The sequence below is a fragment of the Giraffa tippelskirchi genome, chromosome 3 (assembly GCF_054371585.1).
Source record: "Giraffa tippelskirchi isolate mGirTip1 chromosome 3, T2T-mGirTip1v1.2.pri, whole genome shotgun sequence".
NCBI classification, from domain to species: domain Eukaryota; kingdom Metazoa; phylum Chordata; class Mammalia; order Artiodactyla; family Giraffidae; genus Giraffa; species Giraffa tippelskirchi.
In genome coordinates, this window is record NC_137277.1 from 54470073 (window position 1) to 54496695 (window position 26623).

Genomic DNA, 26623 nt, shown 5'->3' on the forward strand with positions numbered 1-26623 from the left:
AAAGATTCCACAGTATGTGCCAAGCACCTGGTTGAGGGCTGCTTAGGATGTGGCTACTTCCACTGGGAGTGTCCACACCACCTGGTTAACACAGAACCCCATGGCGTGTACTCTGATGGGAGGTCGGAACCCCTTTCAGGAATGAAAGCCATCCTCACCAGCTGCTGGGCATGCTGCTGGACGGTGCTCCAGCTCCTGGTCCCCTCCAGGACTCAGTGCAAGGCCAAGATGACACCCGCTTCCGGGGTCAGCTGCCTTCCGTGCCTGAGCAACATACAGGTGTGACTGGGGCATCGGGAGGACCACCCTCCCTTCAAACGCCGCAGGGCATCCCAGGTCAGCATCTCCCTCCACCCCTCGGCCCAGTTCCCGTGGAGAGCAGCCTCCATGAACCCCCCGCCTCGTCTCAGGGACCCACACCTGCAACACCTGCCACCCTCCCCGAGTTAAAACAAGAAAGGGAGACAATCTGGGCCACACTTCCAGTTCAAAGCTAAAAGCCAGAAGCACGCTTCAGGCCCCGGGGCTCATCAGTCCTGCTTTCTTTATTTTCCAGAGGCGGAGCCTGAGGGTTTGGAGAGGTTAGGAGAAGCACCCTGGCTAAACACACGGGGCCCGCAGGGGCTGGGAGGCGAGGCGGTCCCATAAAGGATGAAGCGGGAAGACTCCACACTTCCGTGTGAATCAGATGCTGCATGACCTTCCTGCTTCCAGCATGGAGGATGCATCTCCCCAGTGGGTTCCCCTCCCTAGAGGGCTTACCGTTTGCTGTTCCCTGGACCCTTTCCCATGGTGCCACTGTGGTCCATGTGCACAAGTACAAGGGGAAGAGACACAGGCTGGCGCCTCCGTGAACAGGAGGAGCAAACTGCTGTGCAGATGCCACTGACGGCCGCCCCTGGGCCTACGGGGCCCACGGGGGAACAGGGTAGGAGACGGCCACCGTGGGGCCAGGAGGGGAAGTTCTGCCCCAACCCCTGGCTCCTAATGGCAAGCGTGGCCTGACTCCCAGAAGGCCAGGCCCCATGCCCTGGAGTTTTTCCTGCACGGTGGTCATCACAGTTCAAGGGCACACAGGTGGTTTTCAAAATGCCCGGGGCAGAGGACACGTCACTGCCCAGGCTGCCCAGCAGAGCTGGGTCAGACGCTGACGGGCAGCACTGAACAAGCGCCCTGACAACACGGAGGGGTTAATGGTCTGCGCCTCTTTCAGCAGCGAGCTGGCGGCAGCGCCAGCCAGAGAGGTGTCCTCAACTTCTGCTGGGGCAGCACTTTCCTCGTGATAAGATAATGGAAAACAGGAAGCCGAGGAGGTGAAGGGAAGGTTGGGGCAAAGTGGCTGCAGGAGGATTTTATTTTCTCGCGCTTATCACCCGATTCCAAATGCGCATTCCATCAGGCCAGGGCCGTGGGGCCCGCCTGCTCCACAAGTATGTGACTAGAGCTTCTGTTGTGATACGTTCTTATATTTTTGAGAAAATTCTTTCCTCCCCTAATGCTCTGAACCAGGGAAGTATTACCCCAGCTTCAGCCCCCAGTCCAAAGCGAAGCTCTTTCTCAGCTGGAGGGGCTGGAAAGCGTGGGCAGCCCAAAGCCCCCACTCTCACAGGAAGAACAGTGGGGGCAGATGTCTGCACAGAAGCAGCCAGCAGCTGGTGTCAGGGCCCCCCTTGCTGAAACCTCTAGGCACGTGGCCCCTCTTGCCTTCTCTCCCTCGCCCGGCCAGCATCAGGCCAGCCCCAGGCTGCACCGTGCAGCCTGGCTTCCTATGCCATCGCACACACCCTGCGCTCAGCAGGGCTCAACTCCTGGTTGCCCACCCTGCTGCCACCTTGAGAGTCTTAGTGGTTTTTGACTAAGAGGTCCTGCCTTACACCCTGTTCTGACTCCGCAAACCATGTAAGGGGTCTGGCACCAACCAGAGGAAGGGCAGGAGGCTGTGGGGCAGGGCTGTGCCCTCACCAGGGGCTCTGCCCACCCGCCTTCCTGCCCTCGCCACCAGGGCAGCGAGCGACGATGCTCCCGAAGCCACCCTGAGCACTGGGCCACAGAACGAGCTCCCTTCATCTCACGACCAGAAACCCTTCCCTGACCCGGTCACAGAGGGGCCGCCACCCTGTCCCTGCACCCGGCGCCCCTGGAGAAGGAGAGGAAGCTTCCCCAACAGCAGGAGGCCCCTGGGTCAGAAAGAGGGGGGGACTTTCCCTGGGGCCTCCTCTGCAGGCTGTCTGGGGGCCTGATGCCCTGGCTGTGAATCCAGCTCTGCCTGCTATCAGCTGAGTGCCCAAAGGCTGACAGTCACTCCCCCTCTCTCGAGTCCCTCAGACGGTGAACCTCTTCCCCTGCTCAGCTGACAGGGTTCAACGAGATGATCCATCATCTTCTCCCACACAGGGCCTGACACAGAGCAGGAGATCAAAAACACCTTTATTCAATGATATTCAGAAGAGGACAACGATACTGCCTAGAAACTGCTCTGGAATCTCCCAGGATTATGAATTCTGATGCTGAACGCCAGTGCCTCGCTCCAGTGAGCTATGCCCACCCTGAAAATCAAAGGATGGAAACACCCTTCTAGACAAACCCCATCCCCACGTGGAGACAACAAAGAACAGAATCTGAAATCAGCCGTCCTGGGTGTGAGTCCCTTCTCTGCTAGCACTGAACACTGCAAACCATCTGTCCTGGGTGTGAGTCCCTTCTCTGCTAGCACTGAACACTGCAAACCATCTGTCCTGGGTGTGAGTCCCTTCTCTGCTAGCACTGAACACTGCAAACCATCTTGTAAGGAGGGGCTAACATTATCTGCATCTTACAGATGAATAAACTGAGGCATAAAGAACTTAAGGGATTTTCCCAAAGTCACAACAACCCCCCTGGGTCTGCTGTGAAGACCAAATTAGAAGATGCACGTGGAAGTAGTGCCAGGAAAACCACACGGACCGAGGCAATGCATGTGCTGATCAAGGGTAATCAAGGATCACCCACCACCCATACCACCTTCCTGTCGCTCCTTGGCGCTCACTCCGGAGCAATGGAGAAGACAAGGGCAATCGCTCCACCTCTGCAAGCTCGTCGTCTCTCTCCCTGCCTCCCACCTTCCTCACCCTCCAGCCCCTCCCCATCCCTCCCCAGCATGTACCCCCACTGATGCCCCAGTTCTCCGCCCAGTTTCCCATTTTCCCTTTCAAGGATGCTGTAGCTGGATCGATGACGCTGGATTCCCAGGGGCACTCAGGACAGCCCCTCCTCCTCCCAGTCCTGCAAGCATCACTCCCCACCCTGCTCCTTCCTCCCTTTCACTCAGCCTGCCTGCTCCGAACAGGAGAGACATGCAGTCAACGCTGGGTAACTGCTACTAATCACAGGTGACAGCAAGAATGTAAACAACACAGAAAACATCTAAATGCAATCCAAGTGGCAAGGAAACACGGCTCGCTGGCTCCTTCTCTGGAGAACACGGCTTTCCTGCCACCCTCTTTCAGAAACTCTGCCCATGAATGCCCGGTGAATAGGCACCCTAAAAACCAAGAGCTTCTGGAGAACGGGAGGACTGAATGCTGGACCCTAACTTCTGACCCGGCTTCCTCTGGGAAGGAGTTTCTGGAGTCATCCAGTTTTCTATTTACAGCAATCATTTCAATGTGTCCTTTTTGTGGGGGTGGGGGAGTGAGGGGGCAGAGGTCGGACACCCCTTTGAGAATTCACTCAAAGCTAAGAAACCTCTCTCAGGAATAACAAAATATTTTGCATGTCACTTCAAGGGTTCTTAGACCCCAAGGTGAAAACCATTTTCTAAAACACGGACAAGACACTAAGCACAGGAGACAATATGGGGAAGTATAAGCGTCTTCCAAACATCCGAGAGGCACAAAAGGGCATTTCTAGGCCTGTACTCACTGTATAAACCTAGGACATATGTACAATGTACTCACTGCATAAACCTAGGACGAGGCTTCTTCGTTCTTGTTGTTGTTTTTCTCTTTAGATTGACAGGGTGCTTCTAAACCAGCTCCGTCAATGCAAACTGAGAGCTCAATTGACTAATTGCTGTGAATAACTTCCACTTGGTTCGCTTAAAGCCATGGCTCAGCAAGGACCGAGAATGTGTTGGCTGTGACTGCATAATTAAATGACAGTTCCCAAGCCCACAGGAAATGGTGTTTTAATGGTCCACTATCAACATGAGGTTTCTTACCTCTGTGCCTGTTGGTCGTCTTATCAAACATCAGCATTGCATCCTCCACCTGCAAAGCAAACACAAAACAGAGTCTGCTTCAGGAACTTGAACAAAATACGGGACACATTATATGTTCGGGGGTGGGGGGCAGTTTCCATTATAGAAATCATGTTGCTCATTAAAACTATTTGGAAACACAAATACTAAAAGAGAAAATAAATCACTGTCTTTCCATCTTTCCAACCTAGCACAGCCACAGTTAGCATCTGGTATACTTCCCTCTAATTTTTGTAAAAATTCTATGCCTCTGGCTTCCCTAGTGGCTCAGTGGTAAAAAAAAATCCGCCTATCAATGTAGGAGATGTGAGTTCAGTCCCTAGGTCAGGAAGGTCCCCTGGAGAAGGAAATGGCAACCCACTCCAGTATGCTACGCCTGGAAAACTTCATGGACAGGACATGGGGTCACTAAGAGTCGGACAGGAACAAGCACGAATGCACGCATGCCTCTCTTAACATAGTTTAAAATCATATCACACGTGGAATTTTCCCCTTGTACTTTTTTATTTAGATAATATTACAACACTGCAAACATTTCCCAGATAACTACATCACAAATACTATCTTTTATTCCCCCAGATTTTTTTATGGTAAAATACTCATAACGTAAAAATTGCCATTGTAACCCTCTTTAAGTGTACAGTTCAGTGGTATCAAATAAATTCATAAAGTTGCAGGAGCATCACCACCATTCATCTGCAGAACATTTTTCTTCTTGCAAAACTGAAACTCTACCCCCTTTAAGGGGGACCCCCTTCGTCCCCTCAGCCTATGGCAGCCACTTGCCCACTTTCTGTCTCCAAGACTGGGACCCCTCTAAGTATTTCATATAAGTAGAATTACACAGTATTTGTCTTTTTTTGTGACTGGCTTATTTCACTTAGCATAATGTCCTCAAGGTTCATCCGTCTTCCACTGATGTATAGATCACATTTGCTTATCTACTTGCCCATCAATGAACACTTGGATTCTAGCTATTGTGAATAACGCTGCTATGAACATGGGTGTACAAATATCTTGAGTCTCTGCTTTCACTTCTTTTGGATATATACCCAGAAGCAAAACTGCTGGATCATACAGTAACTTGTACTTATATTTTTTTGAAGAACTGCTGTACACAGTGGCTGTACTACTTTACATTCCAAACAAAAGTACACAAAGGTTTTAATTTCTCTACATCCTTGTTAATACTTGCTATTTTCTGTCTTTAAAAATTAGAAGAAAAAAAACAGTAGTCATCCTAATGGGTGTGAGGTCTTGTGAATACTGGCTTGACTGTTGCATATTTCATGGAGGGAGATGCTATAGCTTACTTAATCATCCTTCTGATGTTTCCAGTTATAAACAATGAAACCTAAACATTTTGATTGTTCTGGGCTGACCTGTCTCCATCCCCCACCCCTGCCAAATTCATATATTGAAATCCTAATGCCCAGATTCTGAGAATGTGACTGCATTTGAAGACAGGATATAAAGAGGTAATTAGTGAAAATGGTCACCTGATGGTTAGTTAAAATGGTTCCAATGAGAACTGACTCATTGGAAAAGACCCTGATGCTGGGAAGATTGAAGGCAGGAGGAGAAGGGGATGACAGAGGATGAGATGGATGGATGGCATCACCGATGCAATGGACATGAGTTTGAGTAAACTCCAGGAGTTGGTGATGGACAGGGAAGCCTGGAGTGCTGCAGTCCATGGGGTCACAGTCAGACGCCACTGAGACTGAACTGAAGTTAAAATGAGGTCCTTAGGGGTGGCTCTGATTTGGTGTGGCTGGTGTTCTTATATGAAGAGGAAGTCTGGACACAGGTACAAAGAGATCCACAATCACGTCCCACACAGACCTAAAGAAACCACACTTATGAAACCAGATTTGGCTTTGGAGTCCACTCCTTTTACTTATGATACAATCCTTTATTTGCTTCACAGAAGACACATCTTCAGTGCAGGCATCTTTTAGTGTTCTAAAACCATCAGCCATTCACTTGCAGGCTGTACCTAGTTTGGCCAGGTGTGCAGTCTGGTCTCCTCAAGCATTTTGTGTCCAAGGTTGACAGTGAAAATACAACCCAGAACTTCCCTGGTGGTCCAGTGGTTGGGAATCTGCCTGCCAGTGCCGGGGGCACAGGTTTGATGCCTGGTCCAGGAAGATGCCACAGGGCAGCTAAGCCCTTGCACCACAGCTTCGGAAGCCCAGGTGCCCATGCTCTGCAACAAGAGAAGCTAGCACAAGGAGAAGCCTTGCACATTGCAAGGAAGAGCAGCCCCTTTCCGCTGCAACTAGAGAAAAAGACCCAGTGCAGCCAAAAACAAATAATTGAAAATTAAAACAAAATACAATCCAACCATGTAGTTGTGGGTGGACAGAACTGTTAGCCAGAAGGCTCCACGCTTGGAGCAATTTCAGTGGTGTGTATGTGTATGTGTGTGTGTGTGTGTGTGTGTGTGTGTGTGTGTGGTGGGGAGGACCAAGCAGTGTTCACTGGAGCTCAAAGGCTCACAAATGAGCTTGGGGGCCTGAGCTAAGTCAGCTGAGAAAAAGAATCATCGGCTATTCATTCTCACTCCTCCCAGACGACAGTCTTCAATGGAGGGGAAGACACTGGGTGAAGCAATAAAACCAGGTTTAAAATGGTGCCTCCAGACAAATCAAATCTATTTTTCTAGATGCTATCAAATATAATAGGGGGAAGAGCAAAGTCAAGGTAAGAATGGAAGAAGGGGTAGGCAAGCCAGACACAAACCTCCAAGGGACTGGCCTAGCTTAAAAATCCCTTCTGGAGTCAGGGCCCCCTTGTGTTGCTAAGCAACCGAGCCTGAACAAACAGGCTCCTGGGGCCTTCCCCTTCTGCTCCCCATTTCCGCAGTAGGCGACTGGGAGAGAGATGGCTCTGCATGGTGACTGCTCCTCTGGCAGGGAGCTGCCCTGTCTCCCCCAGGCACCAGGCTGAGGGGAGTAGGCGATGCTAGTCTGGACAGGGGGTGCCTTCATCAGACCTTTCCCCAGCCAGGCAGGCTTGATGAGCCCCCAGACACCTGCTGAGACCAGACACACCACAGCGGTCTGCCTCCTGCGCACCCCTTGAGCTAGACCGCCAGAAGATCAACTGGTTTCTTTGTACACAGAGCCATCACACCTGCACATATGGCATCGCAGACCCAGACCCTGGGCCTCGAGGAGGATTCCCCTGCGCCTCGAGGAGGATTCCCCTGCCTGGGGTGCGGGCTGGGGCTGGGGTGATAGGTGAAGCCTACCGGGTATCATGCAGGTAAACCTGACATCTGTTTTACACCCATCGCCATATTTTCTAAGACGTTTGCCAACTCCTTATTTTGAGCTGAAAATGCCTAATGGTAAGAAAAACAGTCTCCCTCTGTGTTGGCCATGTTTGGGTACTGAAACTCAGATCCCCTTAGGAAATAAATATTTTGAATTAAAAAAAGTATTTTCAATCCCCACCCATCCCTGCCGCCCTTTTCACAGTGTTTAATTGGGTCCCTCTTTTCCTTCTTATGTTTCAGTGTTTCCTGACGCTGCCCTCCTAACAGCTGCTCCACCCTGGTGAGCGAGGAGGAGGATCTGTGTATGTGTTTTGGGGGCAACCATTGTCGTAAAGAATAGAGCTCTTTCCCCTGCAGCCCAGTGTACAATGGGCCTCGCAAAGACCTCCTGAACAGATAAAGCGACAGGGTGCAAGAAAAATTCTATTAACACTTTACAAAACAGAACATCTAAGGAGTAGCTAGAGAAGAAAGAGAAAGGGAAAAATAAAAAAATCAATATGGATAAGTCCCCGTGCTTGGGGGAAGAAAACTTTTCAGTGATTGCAAAACACTTATTAATTCAGAGAAGCCATCAATGCGATGGAAATCTGGCAGAACAGCAAGAGCTGAAACTGGAAGAATTTGAATATACAAAGACTGAATAGAATGAAAAACACGGCCTCACATACGGGGCTGTTTCTCACGGTTCTATGTGAATCAAACAGAAGTGGCTTGTGTGAGTCTCCATCACACAAGGACGTGAGGGATACGGTCAAGGGAGCTGGTATTCAGCCCCAGAGAGAGCATACTGATATCTGTGTCTGTCTGTCTCTCCTTCTCCCTCTGTCTCACACACAGAGGTAGACTGCTTGGCTATGCAGAGTTCAGCCTGCAAGCCAGGCCTCGTTCACAGAGCTAGAAGAACACAAGGGAGTTGGCAGGCGGGCAGACACGGGCATTTCTCTGACTTCAGGGAGAAAAGACCAGTATCCCTGGTGGAATACAGCTTCAAAGGCCCCCACCGTCCTCGTCATGATCAGCACTGGTGTTGGTTTTGCGTTGACAGTGCCCTCACCTGTACAGATTTCTTTGAATATACCAGAGGTGTGGGCCCACAGGCCTAGTGGTCCTGTGGGTTCCTGGGGTGGGGATCAGGGGAGGCGGTGTCTGAACCTGAGCGTGTTTGTCCCACGTCCTGGCACCTGCCTGATCTGTCTGGGGAGGAGAAAAGTGTTCCAACCTTGAGATCTGCCTTCTAATAACTTCAAGCAGGTATAAAACACAACAGCCCTGACATCCTTGACGGTGTATCTTTGCAAACGACAAAGCAGGGCAAGTAACTCTTAAGGGAGATGCTTGGGGATGCCCCTGTTGTCGTCCGACGCCAGGAGGTCATAAACCTGTAATCCTGACCCTCCCAAGGCTCAGATGACACTGTGACCTCCTCAGAGGTGCGCCATCTGAGAGTCAGTTCTGGGGAGCCACACCGTCTCCATGGCATGGGATTGCGCAGGGCGTCTCAAACCTCTTCCCCTTCAGAATTACCCAGAGAACTGGTTAAAACACAGACTCCCCTGGGCTTCAGCCCCAGGCTGTCTGATTCAGGAAGCAGCGTTTGCATTTCTAACAAGCACCAGCTGCTGGCCTGTGGACCCCACTTTCCATGTGCTACTCTAAGGGAGGAGAAACACGAACAGAAGTTAAAGACTCTGGCCAGAGCGGCTTCTTCCTCTTCCCATACACTCAGGGCTCAACACATGAGCCAGATTTCTCTCACAGAGGCAATCAAGGCACATCAGCGTGGCAATCGTCATCCGGCTCCGCTCCCTGTCTCTCGGACATTTATACTCCAAGATCCTGAAAATGACGACAGCAGAAGCACGACAGAAAAGGTGACAAGTAGAGGGACTTCCCAGTAGTAACCAAGCTGTCCCTGGGGACCTAGTGCAGGAGAAATTCGGACTCTACTCAGATGACAGAAACATCCCTTCTAACAAACTCCAGCTAATGGCTACATCATTAGGTCAGCTCAGCTGTGATCAGAAAATCTAATCAATTAACTTTACTTTTATGTGACATGTATTTATTAGGTATGCACTAGTTGCGAAGTACTAGCCTAAGTTCCAAATAAGAAGCAAATTACATAGGTTCATGGTATACGATTGTTCATGGTATACGATTAATGACCCCCACATCCTTTATCTTGTAATTCTGTATTAACAGCTCCCCTTTCAAAAGAGGCATCCTGTGTATCTGGATTGGACTTGCTGTGGTCAGTAAAAGCGGTGGAGAGGAAGTACGCCTGTTTAGGGCCTGGCCTTGCGAGGGTCTCTGTGTTCCAGTTTGTCCTCTCTGGTATGTCTCTGCCGTCACCATGAAACAGACATGGCCAGGCTGGCCTGAGAGAGGATGAGAAACACGTGGAGCAGGGCCAAGTGCCCTCAGAGGCCCCGGTGAGACCAGCCTAGACGGGCGGATGGGTGGGCAACCCCAAAACACACGAGGGAACCTAGCCGAGATCAGCAGGACCACTCCCAGTGCACTCTACAGACTCCAGACGTGGGAAATAAACAGCTAATCTCTACCGCAGAGGTTCTGCGGTTGTCTGTTAAACAGCATTCTTGTGGCAACAGGTAACTCATACATGGTCCCTGCTCTATCTCAAAAAAAAAAGCTTTTAGTCTATAAGAAGATACACAGGCAGTCTCAAGTAATATCAGACAGTGAAGAAAGACAGGGGAAGGGGTGGAAGGAGGAAGGTGGACTATGAGCTGAGTATTAAACCATCGATTCCACCTTCCAAGTGGAGCACAGGTATTAGGGTGTGAAGGGACTGCTTCTACCTCTCTCCCCAGCAGCAACGTTGGAGACCGAGATCCTGGAAATGCCAAAATAAGTTGGCAACATGCTCCTCAGCAAATAAGCACCATGAAAATCTGCAGTCATTAGCACTCAAGTCAGTGGGTGATGCCTCTCTAATCCTAATTCATTTAATGAATGAGCGAACCTTCTCTATAATGAGCCGAAAGATTTACTGTGAGCAGACATTCTTGCTGGGTGATTTCAGAAGTAGGCAGAAGATGCTGGCCATATCCAGAGAGGAGACGTTAGCCAGCTCAGCTCATACACTGCCTGAAGAGAAAACCTTTCAAGTCACGGATCAAAGAAGCGCCTCGCGAGAGAGGTCAAGAGTTCTGCTGGTCAGGTGGGTTGGCCGAAGGTTGGAAGCCCAGACGGTGCCCTCAGACCCCTGCCGCTTCTGCCTGCGGTTTGGCTCCACAAGTACGCAGCAGGTGAATGACATTGATCTGGGGATGCAGAGAACTTGGTCCCAGGAGAGGACGAAAGAGCTGCTGGTCAATAACTCAGCAGGTGCTGAACCACAGCTGAGCGTGACAGGCGGTGTGGCACAACGCACAGGCAGGATCCAGTTCCAATTCCAGCTCCACCAGAGGCTCACTGAGGACCAGTCACCTCCTTTCTCAGCCCTTACGTTTCTCATCTGTGAAGGCAGGAAGCTGGATGGGAGGGTCACTTACGACCCATCCGTAGAGATTCTGCCAAGGACCCTAAGATGGGCCACGGAGCCTGCTGGGACCACAGCTGGGAGCATCAGATTCACCAGCGGCCCTTCCAAATCCCCTGTGCCCTGAGGACATTCCACAGCTTTGCTGTGGCTGCCCAGCATGCCCGGAGAAATGTCCCACCCCCTCCTGGCACACAAACACACACACACCACAAACCACACGTATCCAGAACAAAGCAGGAAATGGCACTTCAAGTGATCCTTAAATTATCTGGTCAGACACAAGGAGGGAGAGGGAAAGGAAGAGAAGAGACCCAAGCTCTTTAAACTCCCCGGGAACAAACGCCCTTCAATGTTGCTTCCTGCTCCCACTCAAACACTTCAAGCGTTCGTTTCAATAAACGTCCATAAATGCGATACCATGACACTACAGTGTGTGGGGTTTAACGGGTCTGCTGATGCTCTATAAACTCCAGGCAATGAAGTCATAAGGGTGGAGTGAGTCTTATGCACGGGGCAGGCCTGCCCAGAACAGAGGAGCCTGGGATCCAGGCTGGAGACCGAGGCAGCCTGATCCCCAGGAGCGTTTGTGCACGGAGGATGGCATGGCTCTGCGCTTTTGCCCAAGAACTGGGTGAGGGCGTCTAGTTTATTGAAACGAGACTTCTCAGGATGCTCCAGCCTTGACAAGAGTAAGGACAGTCTATCTTCAATCACTCCCCAAAAGGAAGAAAAGAGGAGAAAAAGGAACAGGCAGGAAAGTCCCATTAGCTCATGCTGAAATCTAGATCAGTAGTTTTCAACCTTGACTGCTCACCAGAATCACCTGAGGAATTTAAAGAAAAAAAAAAAAAAAATCCCAGCTGCCGAGGTCACACCCCGACCAGTGAAATCAGCCTCCGGGGGGCAGAGGGTGGCAGTGGAATGTTTACAGCTCCCCCAGGGATTCCAGATGCAGCCAAGGCTGAGAACCACTCTCCTAATGGGTAAATACAGCAGAGTTGAGCCTTCATCACAGCGTGCGTGGGTGGAGATGGGCCCTAAATATAAAGGGGGCATCACCAGGATCGTCAGCTGCCTGAAGGCTGGCTCTTTGTCCCCTGCTGGATCCACAGGCCCTGTGCCACAGGTGGCTTTTGGGGGGCTCTCCTCACCTTGTCTTGGTCTTAGGACAAGACAGGCAAAGTTCTGTTCTGTAAGGAGGCTCAGAAGGGCCAAAAACTAAATGTAGGACTTTAAGAAACCTAAAGAAACTGCTGGATTTTTTTCACCACCATCGATAATATTTTCACTTGTATTATTGCTTTAGTCCGCACAACAATCCCAGAAGGCAGGGATTATTACAAGTTCTCTGAGCCTCAGTTTCCTCTCTGGTGGTCCTGGAGCTGGGCCCAGGACTCCACAGCTGGTGGTCTGAGTCCACGTGCCAGCCGGCCAGCCTGGCCTGCTTGCCACAGCTCAGGCTCCAGGACTGCAGGCACCCAAGCCCCCGGGCCCCCAACCCCTCGTCTCGGTCTACTGACTGCTGGAAGGCTGCAGCGAGCGAGGTGCTGAGTGGGCTAGGCACTTCCTTCATTTCGAGACTCAGAAAATTCTAGTTTGCATCCACCTGAAGGTTTCTCTATGTTGACTCAAGCCCATGCCTTAAATAAGCAACAAGACAAACAACCTGCTTAGTTTCTCCCCAATTCTTCCTTTGGTAGTAAAATAGAATTGCATTTGCCACTTTTTTGATAAACAACTCAGTGGCATTAAGGACATTTCCTAAACTCTTCATGGAAGGCTCCTAAGTCTTACTATGACCAGAATGTTCTTTCCCCATTAGTAAGACTTTTACTGGCCCTATTTTTTTCTACTTTTAATTATTTTTTAATTAATTTTAAATGAATAATTCGTTTTCCCATTTAACTTTAACAAAAACAGAACAAACCCCCTTGTTCATCAGAGAGCAGTTGTGAATTCCTAAAATGGACACTTGCCATAGGAATTAAAGGATGTGGGGGTCTCCTGGCGATGCAGACAGTTCACCTACATAAAGGCAGGCAGAACGTCTTGCTCAGGGATTCTGATTCCACACATAAATATCAGAGTCTAGGCTATGAAATGTTTTCCCCCTGAAATAATGACGACTGTAATAGCTACCATTTACTGGAGCTTAATAGGCAATTTGCAAAGCTCATTTAATTATCACAATAGCTCTGAGATAGATATTATCACACCCATTATATAGGTAAGGAAATGGTGGCTCATTGGGATTAAGTGACTTGCCTAGGATCACGCATGCAGCAAATGATGGAGCCAGGATTTAAACTCGAATGCATCCCCACATCTTTCTCCTGGTCTCCCTTGCTGCTGCTACTGCTACTGCTAAGTCGCTTCAGTCGTGTCCGACTCTGTGCGACCCCACAGATGGCAGCCCACCAGGCTCCGCCATCCCTGGGATTCTCCAGGCAAGAATACTGGAGTGGGTTGCCATTTCCTTCTCCAGTGCATGAAAGGGAAAAGTGAAAGTGAAGTCGCTCAGTCGTGTCCGACTCTTAGCGACCCCATGGACCGTAGCCAACCAGGCTCCTCCGTCCATGGGATTTTCCAAGCAAGAGTACTGGAGTGGGGTGCCATTGCCTTCTCCGGTAATATGTCATACGGAGATAGAAAACAAATATATCTGGGTCCCTTAACTGTGTTCTATTTTTGAATCCCCAGGGCCCAGTGTAGCTCCGTTGTCTCCTGAGTGAACCAACAAACACTGCCTTAAAACTCTACCAAAAAAGTTGAGAGAGGTGATGAGGTAACCAAGGAGACAGCTGTATATTGCCTCTGGCAGGCTCAGAAGAAGAAAGAAGGGTTAGAGGGAGGAGCAAATGGAGGAGGAGGCTGAGGGATCTCTTGCTTCTAGATGGGTGAACTTGAGAACCCCTAAGCCCACTTGTCCGCTCTGTGGTCACAGAGCAGGCTGATGGCAAGGCTGGAACGAGCAGAGGGGTCTCAGAACTCAGGCCTCAGGCTGCCAGAGTGCCCGCTGGGCACCAGCCCCGAGAATGCTGAGTGAGTCCCACTTCCTGGAGCTCTGAGGAGGTAATCAGGTGGTGGGTGGTGAGTGACTATGCCTAGGACACGCTCAATCCAACAGATTTATTGCAAGTCACCGCCCCATCCCTGGCAATCCCCTGGTATGTGCACCTACACACAAGCGTGTGCACACGTACACACCCCCTATACCGTTCATTGGAGCAATGCGCCCAATCCCATGCGACCCATGTGCAACTCCTCGCTGCAAACAGGTCACGTTCAGGGACAGCTGCTAAAGAAACTAGCATGTCCCCAGGGGCGCAGTCCCAGGAGGCACCCTTTCAAATCCGAGCAAGGCACGCGAGCGCCTGCCTGGACAGCCTCTGGTGGAAGTGGGGGCTCAGGCCCAGCAACATCGCAGAGGGCAGGGCTGGAGGCTCTCTCGGGGGACACCCCAGCCAGGGTGAGACAGGCAGTTGTGAAGGAAGGGGGTGGTGGGAGAGGGACCAGGACGTGAGCTGCCAGAGGAGAAGCAGTTGGTTCTGCAGGCTTGACAGCTGTCACGCGAAAACGGCATCTGGCCTAACGGCCTTTTGAGCGAGGCGCCTTCGCGTGGCGGTGGCTGAGTGCTGGAAATCCACGGCCCGTGTGCAGCGCTGGCTGTGAATGTGTGTGTGCATGCAGGCGGGCGGGTGTGCACTGCGGGCGGGGGTGGGGAGGGGCGGGCAGCAGGCTGCCTCAGGCTCCTCTCCCCCAAGCCCAGCCTCTCCCCATCAGGCCGCACCTACCGTGAAAAAGGCCGAAACCTGCCAGCTCCGGAGGAGACAGGCGAGTCATTAGTGGAGCACTGATGTGCTGTAACACTCTCTTGCATTCCCATTAAACAAATACTAAACTGCTAATTGCCAAAATAGATCTCCACAACTCTGACCGAACAGGGGAAGGGTTTATAATTACCAAGTGTGAAAATGCGCAGCCTGTAAATAACCACCTCATCTGTCCTAATACGGGCTGATATTGATGGGCATGAAATAAACATCAGGACCAAATGGAAAAATCACCCGCATCTCCTGTGGCCAATGCAATCTCGAATGGTGACAAGCGTGGCTGCAGTCACAGGCTTGGGGAGGGAAGAGGGGCAAACGGACTTGGACAGGCTTGGAGAGTCTAGGTTCCAAACCTGATTTTCAGTCCCTTGGGCTCTCGGCATCTTCTTTCAACCTGAAGGACAGGGTGTGGCTTGATGATGGGATGGAAGGCTGGCCTGCACCCCGGAAATGCCCAGGTGCCTCTGCGACAGGCCTTCAGGGCACATTCTGTCCTGCCCCCTTGAACAGACTGGCTGGTGAGGATGGAGAATCAAGGAGAGGGAGAGTTTTGCCAAGGTGACATGTTTATTCACGAACTAGTGTCTATCAAGGCTATCCTGTCTGGCCGACACAAAGAGTTGGCTGCGATGCACGGATGAAGAGAACTGGGGTTTAAAATCACCTCTGGGCTTTCTGACACCACATGTCACGCTACCATTGGCATGGCAGTAGATGAGTCTGAAAGGGAAAGTGTTAGTTGCTCAGTTGTGTCCGACTCTTTGCAACCCTCATGGACTGGAGCCTGCCAGGCTCCTCTGTCCATGGGATTCTTCAGACAAGAATACTGGGGTGGGTTGCCATTCCTTTCTCCAGGGGATCTTTCCAACCTAGGGATCAAACCTGGGATTCCTGCATTGCAGGCAGATTCTTTAGCATCTGAGCCACACAGGAAGCCCGTAGATGGGTGTATCAGATTCCAAAGACCTCCCTTCCCCCTGACTGCACCTGAGGAGGGGGTGATGACCTGCCAGAGGTCACAGAAACGGTCTCCCCTTCACTCTCCACCAGCCTGTGATTCTGAGGGATTCAGCAGGGCTTACAGTGAAAGACTGAAGCCGAAGACAGAGGTTCCACTGGTCTCAGAATCAGTCCCAGGAATCAGAAGTGACCGGGGGTCCCTGTTCCCCTCCACACCTGGTGCAGCCACCCGTTCTCCAGGCTCCTCTGAACCCTTTCTAGAGCTTCAAAGACTCGGAGCATCTCTGTCCGATCGACCCCCCGGTCGAATTCAGGAGCAGCAGCGCTTAGAGGCCTGACACAGCAGCTCCCTCTGACCTGAAGCCCAGCTGTGGCATGCGGAAGAATCCTGCCAACCGCACAGCGTCAGGCACCTGAATCAGGGCACCAAGCAGCACCCAGCCCAGAGCTCCCTAATGGGGCTCAACGGCGTCTCCAGAAGCTCTTCCCCACTGGGCCACACGAGAGAAATCTGGGCACCCTGGTCCCTGAAGTCGCCCCCAGGGTCCTGGGCCAAAGACCCCATCAAAGCTCAGCATAAGGAGGAAGGTCTGAACTACAGACAATTTTTAAAGGAATTCGACACTGCCACTTTTAAATTCCCAAAGCGTCTTCAAATAATGGCTAACAGAACGCTACTGAGAACAAAGTTCATATGCAGCAACAAAGGCGAAAGGACTTGTTCACTCAGCAAGGTTACTTCTTGCTCAGAGAGGATCATAAATATCTGAGCTGGAAGGGTCCAGCATAGTCATTCTGCAGAGGAACAAAGTGGCTCTCAGCGATGCTGGGCAAACTGAGAGTGGGGGTCCAAAAAGCCTGGTGGGCATCAGGAGTCCTGGGTTCAAATCCGAATCCACCACGTCCACCTCTGACTGTCCCAGGCAGGACTTCTGGAGGCTCAGTCTCCCTGTGTGAAAGGGGCTGATGATCACCCCAGCCCCGAGAAGCAGAAAGAAACATAACACACAGGGAAGTACTCAGGTTGGTGGTAAATGATGATCCTTGCGACGGCCAGTACTCAGCACGCACAGCATCTCAACAAGGATCTGAGGGCTGGATAACAAACGGAGGAAGAGGCTTCGTGTCCATAACCGCAAATGCCAATTCAGTGAACTCAGGGTGGATGAGCGAGGGTCACCGTCATAAGGGCACCATGCTTTCCGTGCTGTGCTGCAAGGAGCTGGATGCAAATAAACCATTTTTTAGAGACCAGGTGGAATGGCAGAGCCAGCCAGAGTACATGCTGCAGTAGAATATTCCTCACAATAAAGAGAAACAAACCACTGGTACTTAACGTGGATGGATATCGAGGAAATTACACTGACTGAAAAAAGTCCGTCTCAAAGGCTTGTTCCACCACACCATATGATCCCATCTCTGCAACATTCTTGAAATGATAAAATTATAGTGATGGAGAACAGATGAGTCTGTCAGGGGTTAGGGGTGGGGAAATGGACGAACCATTACATGAGGAATTTCACTGCGGTGATGGAACACTTGTGCATCTCTACTGTGATCATCATCACTTAAATCTATACATGTGACAAAGTTTCAAAGAACAGCGCGCGCGCGCACACACACACACACACACACGTGCACCTGTTAAAACCGATGATGTACCAGCATCCATTTCCTGGTTTTAACAATGTGGTATAGTTATGGACAATATTATTATCATGGGAAGCTGGGTGAAGGGTACACAAGAGCTCTTTGTACTATATTTACAACTTTTTGTGAGTCCTACACTTTTGAAAAATAAACATTTAAAATAGTAATTTTTAAAAACCACAAGGGGGCTCATTATATCAAGAAACTCAATGGCAGATCAGTTTATAATGCAAATAATTAGGCCCTAATTTCTCTTGATTTGGAGAGCGTGGACACAAATAAGGTACACAGATAACAGGAAGAGCTAGCCCCTACTCGTGTCTCCTATGTGGCACCGGCACATACTACACTGAACTAGCACTGTGTCACATGAGTCCTGATTGCCCCGTCTCATCTTCTACCCTGGCCCTCAGGAAACTTCCCCATACAGCTCAGCAAACCCACAGCACCTGCTACAGTGACTAATACAAAAATGACTGCACAGTAAGTGCTTGCTGATTGAGTTTCAGAAGGATTTTTGCAGGATAAAGAGAAAACAATTCAACTAGAAAAGAACCTCGAACCCGGTGGTTCCCATTCTTCCTCTTTTAAGCTTTCCATTTTTTCTCTTTTAGGCTATCAAGGTCTCTTTCATTTAGGTTCTGAAACAGATCTTAAATCTTTGGAGATATTTCATACACCAAACTGTATTTATTACTACTTCTGAGATGTGGAAATGTATCTCCCAATACTCGTCATAACTGTGAACTGGGGCTTTGGGCAGCATGGGGTGGCCTGGGGCAGCCCCAATCGGGTATTCTCCAGAAGCAAGCACACTTGATGTTTCAGTTGGTCCTCACATCATGTAGGGTGGGGAAACCACGATACCCGACAGGTATTTATTTAATGAAGTCAATCTGAAGACCACATGCCTTTCTCTTGACCGGGAGGTTGGACACCTCTGGCCTGATCTCTGAGTCAAGATCTGACCATGATGCTGATCTCTGCAAATGAATATTGACAGAATAACCAACCTCCTACTTAATCCCCTAGCCAAACAACTCCCTGAAGGGGGAAACAGAAAGGAGAGGGAAAACCCTCATCTATCCTTAAAAAAAAAAAGTACCAATTCAAGCTGCTTCAAGACCCAACAAGCATGTTTTCCTTTCATATATTTCTACATCAACACTCTGAAGGATAAAGATCTTTCTCATTTCAAGAGCTGTCAATTTGCTTTAGTGCCATGGTTTTCATCTGTTTGAGGTAAAGAGGAATTACAAAGCAGGCAAACGAAACAATGCACCACCATCTAACATATTCGAACTGGGACCAGGGTAAAAGGAAATTAAAGACAAATGACAGGCCACACCATGCACCTGCGTGGAACCCCAGTGCCCACCCCTGCCTGCCCTCCACTCACAAACTCTATGATTTGATGAAGCCTTCAGCTCTTGGCTGAAAACTGTACTATTTGCTGCTCCCTAATTCTTCAAATCATTTATACATGTTGCACAACTCATACAATATTTTGCTTTCTGAAGCAGAAAAACCTCTTAGCTGCTGGTAAACTGTCAGGTGCTGTTACTTTAAATACCCCTGTGAAACAGCACAGAAGCCAGCAGCACGTTGCTGGATTCACTACCCTTCCCCATATAAATTAACAGAGACAAACGCTTGCCACATGCCAGACTGTGAGAAAGCCTCACCCCATCGAGCCTAAGGGTTCCATTACCAGGGAACTCAATAAATAAAAGGCAGCCCTAATCTCCTCCTCTCCCGGGCCTCCCCTGCCAATGACGAATGCCCCATGAAGATTGTTGGCTAATTCATTTACATTTCTTTTTGTTTTTAATTAAATTGCTCCTAGACTGCTCAGACCTGGGGATTCTTCAGCTCCAGGGCTGGGGATTTCGGAGAGAATGAAAGAAATGCCTCCGAAGGTCTCAGGGGCCAAACGGCACTTAGGCTCCTGCCCCTGACTGTCACAGGTGGATCACAAGGACCTGCGCACGGGCTCTGAGAGCCCAGAGCATCGGGCTCCTCTGAGATACTAGAGTAAAGGGACACCCCCCACCCCGCCTCCGCCGACACACACACCCACCACCAATTTGAAATTAAATGTAAATGTGAGAAGGGACATGCAGTACTTTCTTTTGCCAAATCCCATTGGCTTGTAGACATCATCAGAACCTAGATTTATAATAATGTATGTGTCCACAAGCAGTGCTTATCGGGGCACATGGGTCTGGGCCCCAGCTCGACAGCAGGGACTAGTGGGATAACCCAGAAGCTTTGGAGTAGACACCTCCGACTCCAGTCCTGCCACTCACCGGCTGGTGGCCTTGGGCAGGTGACTGGACTTTGCTGTGCCTCTGAGTTGGTACCCACCTCACCATGCTGCTACGAGCATTAAGACAAGTTAACTCCTGGGCAGCATCCTGACACACAAGGAGCACTAACGAGCTGCCACCCATAGTCATGGCCACCATCGTCATGGCCGCCTCAGAGAGTTGGTCAGGAGAGACGTCTAACGTTGCTCATTGTCCCAGAGGCCTTTCCTCTTTCCCTGCTGTCGATGCCAAGTGAAATTAAAACGATCAGAGAGACTGGCTTTACTTGAGCAAGCAGGACCAAGGATGAAACGACTGCCTGGGCTGGTCGCTTTCTCAAACGTCCGCCCAGCCCTCCCTGCCACACATGGGGCCCCGCCACGAGGGTTCAGGAAGATGGAAAACCAGCCAAGACAGACAGACAGGCAAGCTGGCATGAGACGGCTTCTGCCACCGGCCACCAACCCTTCACCAGGCAACGCTCTTCTGCTTCCAAGTTCTGTGGGAAGAAATGAACTCGCTGAAGGTCCCTCACCCTCTGGACCCAAGTCTGAAGCCCAAGGCAAGTCCTGACCGCTCGGTGACATCCTGCCCCTGGAGACGAGCCACCGGGTGACAAGCCAACCTGAGGCCTCAGGCTTCCATCCTAGGCTAGTTACAGCCCTCGCAAGCGGGCAGCCCCCCACTTAGGAAGAAATGAGTCTGTTAGAGGCAGCAACACTACTGTAAGAAATCATTCATTCATTTTTCAAATTCATTCAGTCAACACATATTTACATATGTGTGTATCATAAAAGGCACAATGATTCTAAAATGAGGAAGACTTGACTCCTGAGGGTCCGTGGGCTGCGACAATGCCTGGACGTGTGAGGAGAGCTCTAAGGCAGGCGCAGCTCCTGCAGGGCATGCACAGACATTCTGTAGTCTTTAATCATTCATTCCTGCCCTCCAAGGTTCTGAAAACTCAAGGGAGAACTCACTCACTTGGCCAGAGGAGACAGACGGTTTGTGATGGAAATGGCAGGACCACATTAGAGGTAAAGAAGCCTGATGGGCATGGTGCTGGAGCAGCTGATCTGGGGAGGCATCTAAGTCAAAGGAGCAGGGCAGGGAGACGGGTGAGGACCTGGGCCAGGTGAGCCGTGGAGGGGAGGGGCCTCCATCTGGGCTGTCCTGGAAGGAACAGGCAGGAGCAGAGTACATCAAGAGGCCCCTCAGGCTTGGCTGAAACCAACCTCTCTCAACGGACTGCGAGGAGATCCCAGTGCTGGCTAAGGGGTCAGGAGCTTAACCCTCTGCTGCCCACGGTCACAGGGAAGGTCAGAGGCATAGCTGGGGTTTAGAAGACTGCATCGACTCCAGGAAATGGCGTCTCCCTGACGTAAGAACAAGGCAGAAAGGAACCTGCCTCCTCAAGGCACCCCAGATCCAAGGAGTATCCCTCGTGGAGAAATGACACCGTTCTGAGTTGACAAGGGCTAGAGCCCCATGGCTGGGAACACCAAAGAGCCCCATCCCAGGGCACACAGAGGAAGGAGAGAGGGCTATTCCTGCTCAACGAGCCCTTCTCCTGTCTCTGAGGGGGCAGGGAATGGGACAGGGGATAGTAACAACATAGTTGAGTGAGTGGATCGCATCTCCATTCTGCATTCTATTCACTTCCGGTTCTGTTTGTTCACTTGCATGCCTTGCTCCATGGACCAGCACTCTCAGGTCTGCATGACCAGGGTGTGTTCCCACTGGAGGGGACGTTCCCTGAGAGCAGGGCTGTGTCTTCTCCACCTTCCAGATCATCCTGTTTGCTGGACGAATGGCAAGTACGTCTCCACTGCATTTGCAGGGGAGTGAGACTGGAGAGAGGCAGAAGCAGGTGAGAGCTGACCCGGGGATTTAAACTGCCTGCTTCTCATCCCAGTTCATGTGCTGAGGGTTAATGCCAGAGAAAAATGCAATGTGCCATAAACCTATTTTTTGCAAGTTATTTACAGATGCATGTACCTGCCCCAGCCAGCTCAAGCAGCTTCAGAGCTTGTGTGATTGTTAAAACTGAGAATCAGGTGGAGAGCTCAGTTATTATTTAGGACCTCACACCAGTGGAGCCAGGGCTTATTAGCATCTTCCTATTCAGGGTAGTAAAAACTGAGAGGGCCTTGTGGGGATGGAGTCAACATTCCCAACACCACCTTCCTGCCACGCCATCTCATCAGGAGGGCCCCAGAGGCCCGGGCATCCTCACACCCAGGACCATCCACACCAGCTCCTGAAGAAGCCAAGAGGAAACCCTATCACCCAAGAGGCTGCAAGTTCCACCGACTGAGACAGAGGAAGGAGAAGAGAGAGTTGCCACCAGGGACAGAGCAGCAGTGAGACAGCCCAATTTAATAATCAATGGACAATCCAGAAAGAGACAGATACTGTATGATATCACTTATGTGAAAGTCGCCCACTTGTGTCCAACCCTTTGCAACCCCGTGGGCTATACAGTCCATGGGATTCTCCAGGCCAGAATACTGGAGTGGATAGCCTTTCCCTTCTCCAGGAGATCTTCCCAATCCAGGGATCGAACCCAGGTCTCCCACATTGCAGGCGGATTCTTTACCAGCTACACCACCAGGGAAGCCCAATATCACTTACATGTGGCATCTAAAATATGACACAAATGAACCTATCTATGAAACAGAAACAGACTCACAGACATAGAAAACAGACTTGGGGTTGCTGAGGCGAGGTGGAGGGGGACAGAGGAAGATGGACTGGGAGTCTGGGATTAGCAGATGCAAATTACTATATATAAAATGGACAACCAGAAAGGTCCTACTGCCTAGACAGGAAACTACTGGTTGGCCAAAAAGTTCGTTTGGGTTTTTCTATATCTTACAGAAAAACTCCAATGAACTTTTTGGCCCACCCAATATAGTCAATATCCTGTGATAAGCCATCATGGAAAAGAATATAAATACAATGTATATAAATATAACTGAATCACTTTGCTGTACAGCAGAAATTACAATACTGTACATCAACCATGCATGCATGCTTAGTCACTCAGTCATGTCTGACTCTTTGCGGCCCAATGGACTGTAGCCCACCAGGTTCCTCTGTCAATTGGATTCTGCAAGCAAGAATACTGGAGCAGACTGCCAGACCTCTTCCAGGGGATCTTCCCAACCCAGGGATCAAACCCACGTCTCACTATGTCTCCTGCATTGCAGGTGGGTTCTTTACCACTAGTGCCACCTGGGAAGCTTGAATCAAGCATACTTCAGTAAAAAGAATAATCAGTGGACAATCAGCCAATACATGGCAAGCCCAGCACGGGTCACCAAGGCCCCACACCTGCCTCCCATTCTCCAAGTGGGCAGGTAAACTGAAACAGGCTTGTAAAACCAAAAGACAAAAACAGTGGTTTATCACGGGAAAAAGAAGGGCAGGAATGGAAGGGTTGTAGACATCACCATTTGGCCAAATCTTCAAGTACCACTTCCCAGCAGCAGATGGAATGAAGCCAGGTCCTGACGGATGGGAAAGTTTAGGAAAACCAGAGAAGACCTTGGGAAAGCGTTGGCATCGCCAAGGAGGGTGGGGGGACAACAACCGAGTTAATCCCGGCGGGACTTCGTTTGGTTGGAAATGCCCCGGGTCTGGAGCTGAAGGAGCGGAAGGAAGCAGGGCACCCCAAGAGCACTGGGCTTCCCTGCATCACATCCACGTCTGTGAGCCGCACCCCTGCCTCTGGAGGAAGGACACACGCTCCTGCAGAAGCCTCCGCCTTGCTCCTCCTTTCCGCTGGAGAGGGAAATCTTTGAGAGAAACACTCTCCAGATGGCTAAAATTTCCCCCTTGCCAGCCCGATTCAGTTATTTATCAGAACGCTTCAGCGAGGCTGCTTGCAGAATTCCACCTGAAATGGTAATACCGAGCGCTTCCAATTCATCTCCCCGGCTGTCTTCAAATGTCAGCTCCTTAGTCCTCAGCCCCCCTCGAGAAGTAAGCGATGTGCCCCATCCCTCAGACTGGGAAGTCAGAGGCTGGGCTACAGGGAAGCCCGGTTAATTTCTGCAATGACCGATAGCAACCAGACCCACGCGTCCTCTCACCTGGACCCCAGGCACCATATCCCATTGAAGACGCCGCTGTGCTGAGAATTCAGTGCTGAAGGCCTCCTCCTCCAGGACACTTGCTGCCATCAGCAGGTGCCCCCCCCATCTCCTGGCCCCTATTCCCCGCTCCCAGGCCTGCTGGGCTCATCAGCATATCTGTGTAAGCGGCATTCTTAGTCTCTGTGTCATGTCAAATCCCACACCTCTGATCCCACTTAAAATTAAAACATTGCTTTCTGGGACAAAATACAAGCTTGGAGCAAGGTCTTCTAAAAAAGAGGACTCATGTCCTGTGGTGTGGCTTTTTTTTTCCTCCCCCTGAAGGAAACACTCCTGGATTTCTTCGCAGCTGGCATTGAACCTTTCAAGACCCACTGAGGACCCCAAACATTAGCCGTCAGATGAACGGTGCGTTCATCATTTCAAAAGGAGATTTAGGGCTCCTGTCATTTGAGTCGTCACTTTATTAGTCATTCATGTAGCAAATAGATTGATTTTCTTGGGAGCAGAATGAGGAAGAATGTGCTGTCAGTGTAGATCGCTGAGTTTCTACACACCACAGGGCCAGAAGGCTGACAGGTCTATGAGGGCACGGGCAGCAGGGGACGGAGCGGGGAGGCCACCGCATGTGGTCCAGGTGTCACTGAGCCCGGTCCATGCAGAACTGCGTGCCCAGCCCATCGGGCTGGCCTCCCTGAGCTGCCCACAGGGGAGGGCGAAGGGACAATGCACGCGGGGTGGTTTTTCTTCTGTGCTAGCCCCTGGGGCCTCCAAACACAGCCCCTGCTAACCTGCAGCAGGAGTTCCAAATTTTCTGCTGATTGTGTACCCCACTCCAGATCTTCACTAACTCATAAACAACCCTGACCCTGGATCCTGCATCAGCGGGCTTGGTCCGATGCTTAACACACAGCAAAGATGAAATAAAATACAACCTCCATCTTGTTGCCTGATCAACAAACACACCAGAGTGGACACCAAAATGGTCACTGTCCCCTTCAAAGAACTTACCATGAAAAGTCTCGCTTTATTCACTAAGACTTCAAATATATTTTTGAGATTTGGGGGGTGGGGTAGGAATTCCCTTCCAGGCATTTCCCAACTCATGCAAGACAACTAGTCTTATTATTTTATAGTCCTGCTGTGTTCTGGTCCAAAAACAGCATAATCAATCTTGGCCACAAGTTATTTGGAGCTGAGGCTGGTGATGGTTTCCAAAAATCACATCCACTTTCAAAGGCCAAAGATTTATCACCAGTGAGGATATTCAGAAGAAAATGCCACAGAGTCTGAATATGAGTTCACAGTGAAAGCTTTGAAAGTGTTCAGAGCAAAGGCGAGATCTTTGGAATAAGTACACAGACTCCCACTTTGAAGAGGACACACTGCATTTGTGGAAAAAGCACTGGTCTTAATGCTTCTGAGCCATTGTAGGAGGAGAGGGGGTGGGGAGAAATGTAGCCAGAGTGAGACAGAAACTGGCAGAGGGACACACAGAGAGAAAGAGACAGATGGGTGACAGAGAGAGACTGGGAGAGGCCCATTCATCATAGAAGAATCCTGGGGGTGAAATAAAAGGAAGAAAAATCAGAAAGGGTTTTTCATAGCCCGATACCAAATGAATTACGCATTCAACTGCAAGAAAACATTCACCATCTCAGTGCACAGCAACACTGGCTGTGAGAATGTCTTTCTCAAGCACCAGGAGGGAAGTCTGGGATGGACCACACTTGCTTGAAAATTACTCTAGAGCCCCACCTGGCCCCCAGCACATACCCTTTCCATGCATTTTGAGCTGTGAGACATCTGCCTTCCCGCCCCACTGCCCAGGCAAAACCCTGTGCCCTGTAACCTGTCCACAGAGGAAGGCGTGGGATAGTTTCCCCTCAACAGGCTTGACAACCACACTCCAGCTCTGCTCAACTGGTATCCAACAGACTGCACACGTCCAGATGTTCAAACAGCTCAAGAAAGCCCTCAGACCATGAGGCTCCTCCTGCGGGCATCCTTCTCCCCTCTCCCTACTCCAGGCTCCTGGTGCAAAAGAGCTGCTCCCTGGGGAGGGCAAGATGATCCCACACCCCTCAGGGATCGTGGATCTGTGGAACCGCAGGGAGAGCCCTCGGGCAATGACAGAAGCGGCGCTGAGCTGCTCTGGACACATCTGGAAAATGAAGGAGGCCACCAGCCATCTTCATCACATCTCTCTGCGTACGGATACACCACGGAAAATTACAGACTCCTCTCATCTACCAAATGAGCCATAATACTGCACATGTTTTCCCCACCCGTCACCGCCTGCTGCCCAACACCAGGGAGACAAAACACCTTTCCAAGGTGGGAACGGGGACTCAGGACGTGGCGACCCGCCCCACCAGGGTCTCACCCAGGACAGACCCAGGTGGGGATGTCTCAAAAGAAAACATCGAACTTTTCCTAGTGCTATCTGAGGCTTGCCCACTGTTCTGTTTTGTAAACACCTGCTGGGTACATGTGAAGATAAGACGAGTATTACATTATGATGCTTCCTCATGCATGAAAGTCTATTTTAAAGAGAGTCTGGAGGAGGGGAGGGGCCCCAGCAGAGAGGGGGAGAGGCCTGAGGAGGGGAGGGTAAAAGGAAGGCTGCTTTACCGAAGCAGGTCTCGGCTATGGAATAAAACTGTGCCTTCCCTGCAAAGCAAAAACTCATTATGGTTTCTCTGCTTGCAGAGAAAGAAACCCACAGGTACGGGAATTT

The 26623-nt window shown here is 50.5% G+C and overlaps 1 protein-coding gene across 15 annotated transcripts in view; it reads right to left on the reverse strand.

Annotated features, from left to right (window-relative positions):
- MSI2 (musashi RNA binding protein 2) overlaps positions 1-26623 on the reverse strand; it is a 403404-nt gene that overhangs the window by 138903 nt on the left and 237878 nt on the right. For all 15 annotated transcript variants that reach the window (XM_081585317.1, XM_081585313.1, XM_081585312.1 and 12 more), the window contains one exon: positions 4199-4247. In XM_081585317.1, coding sequence (XP_081441443.1) covers positions 4199-4247 — 49 coding nt within the window. The remainder of the gene's footprint in view (positions 1-4198; positions 4248-26623) is intronic.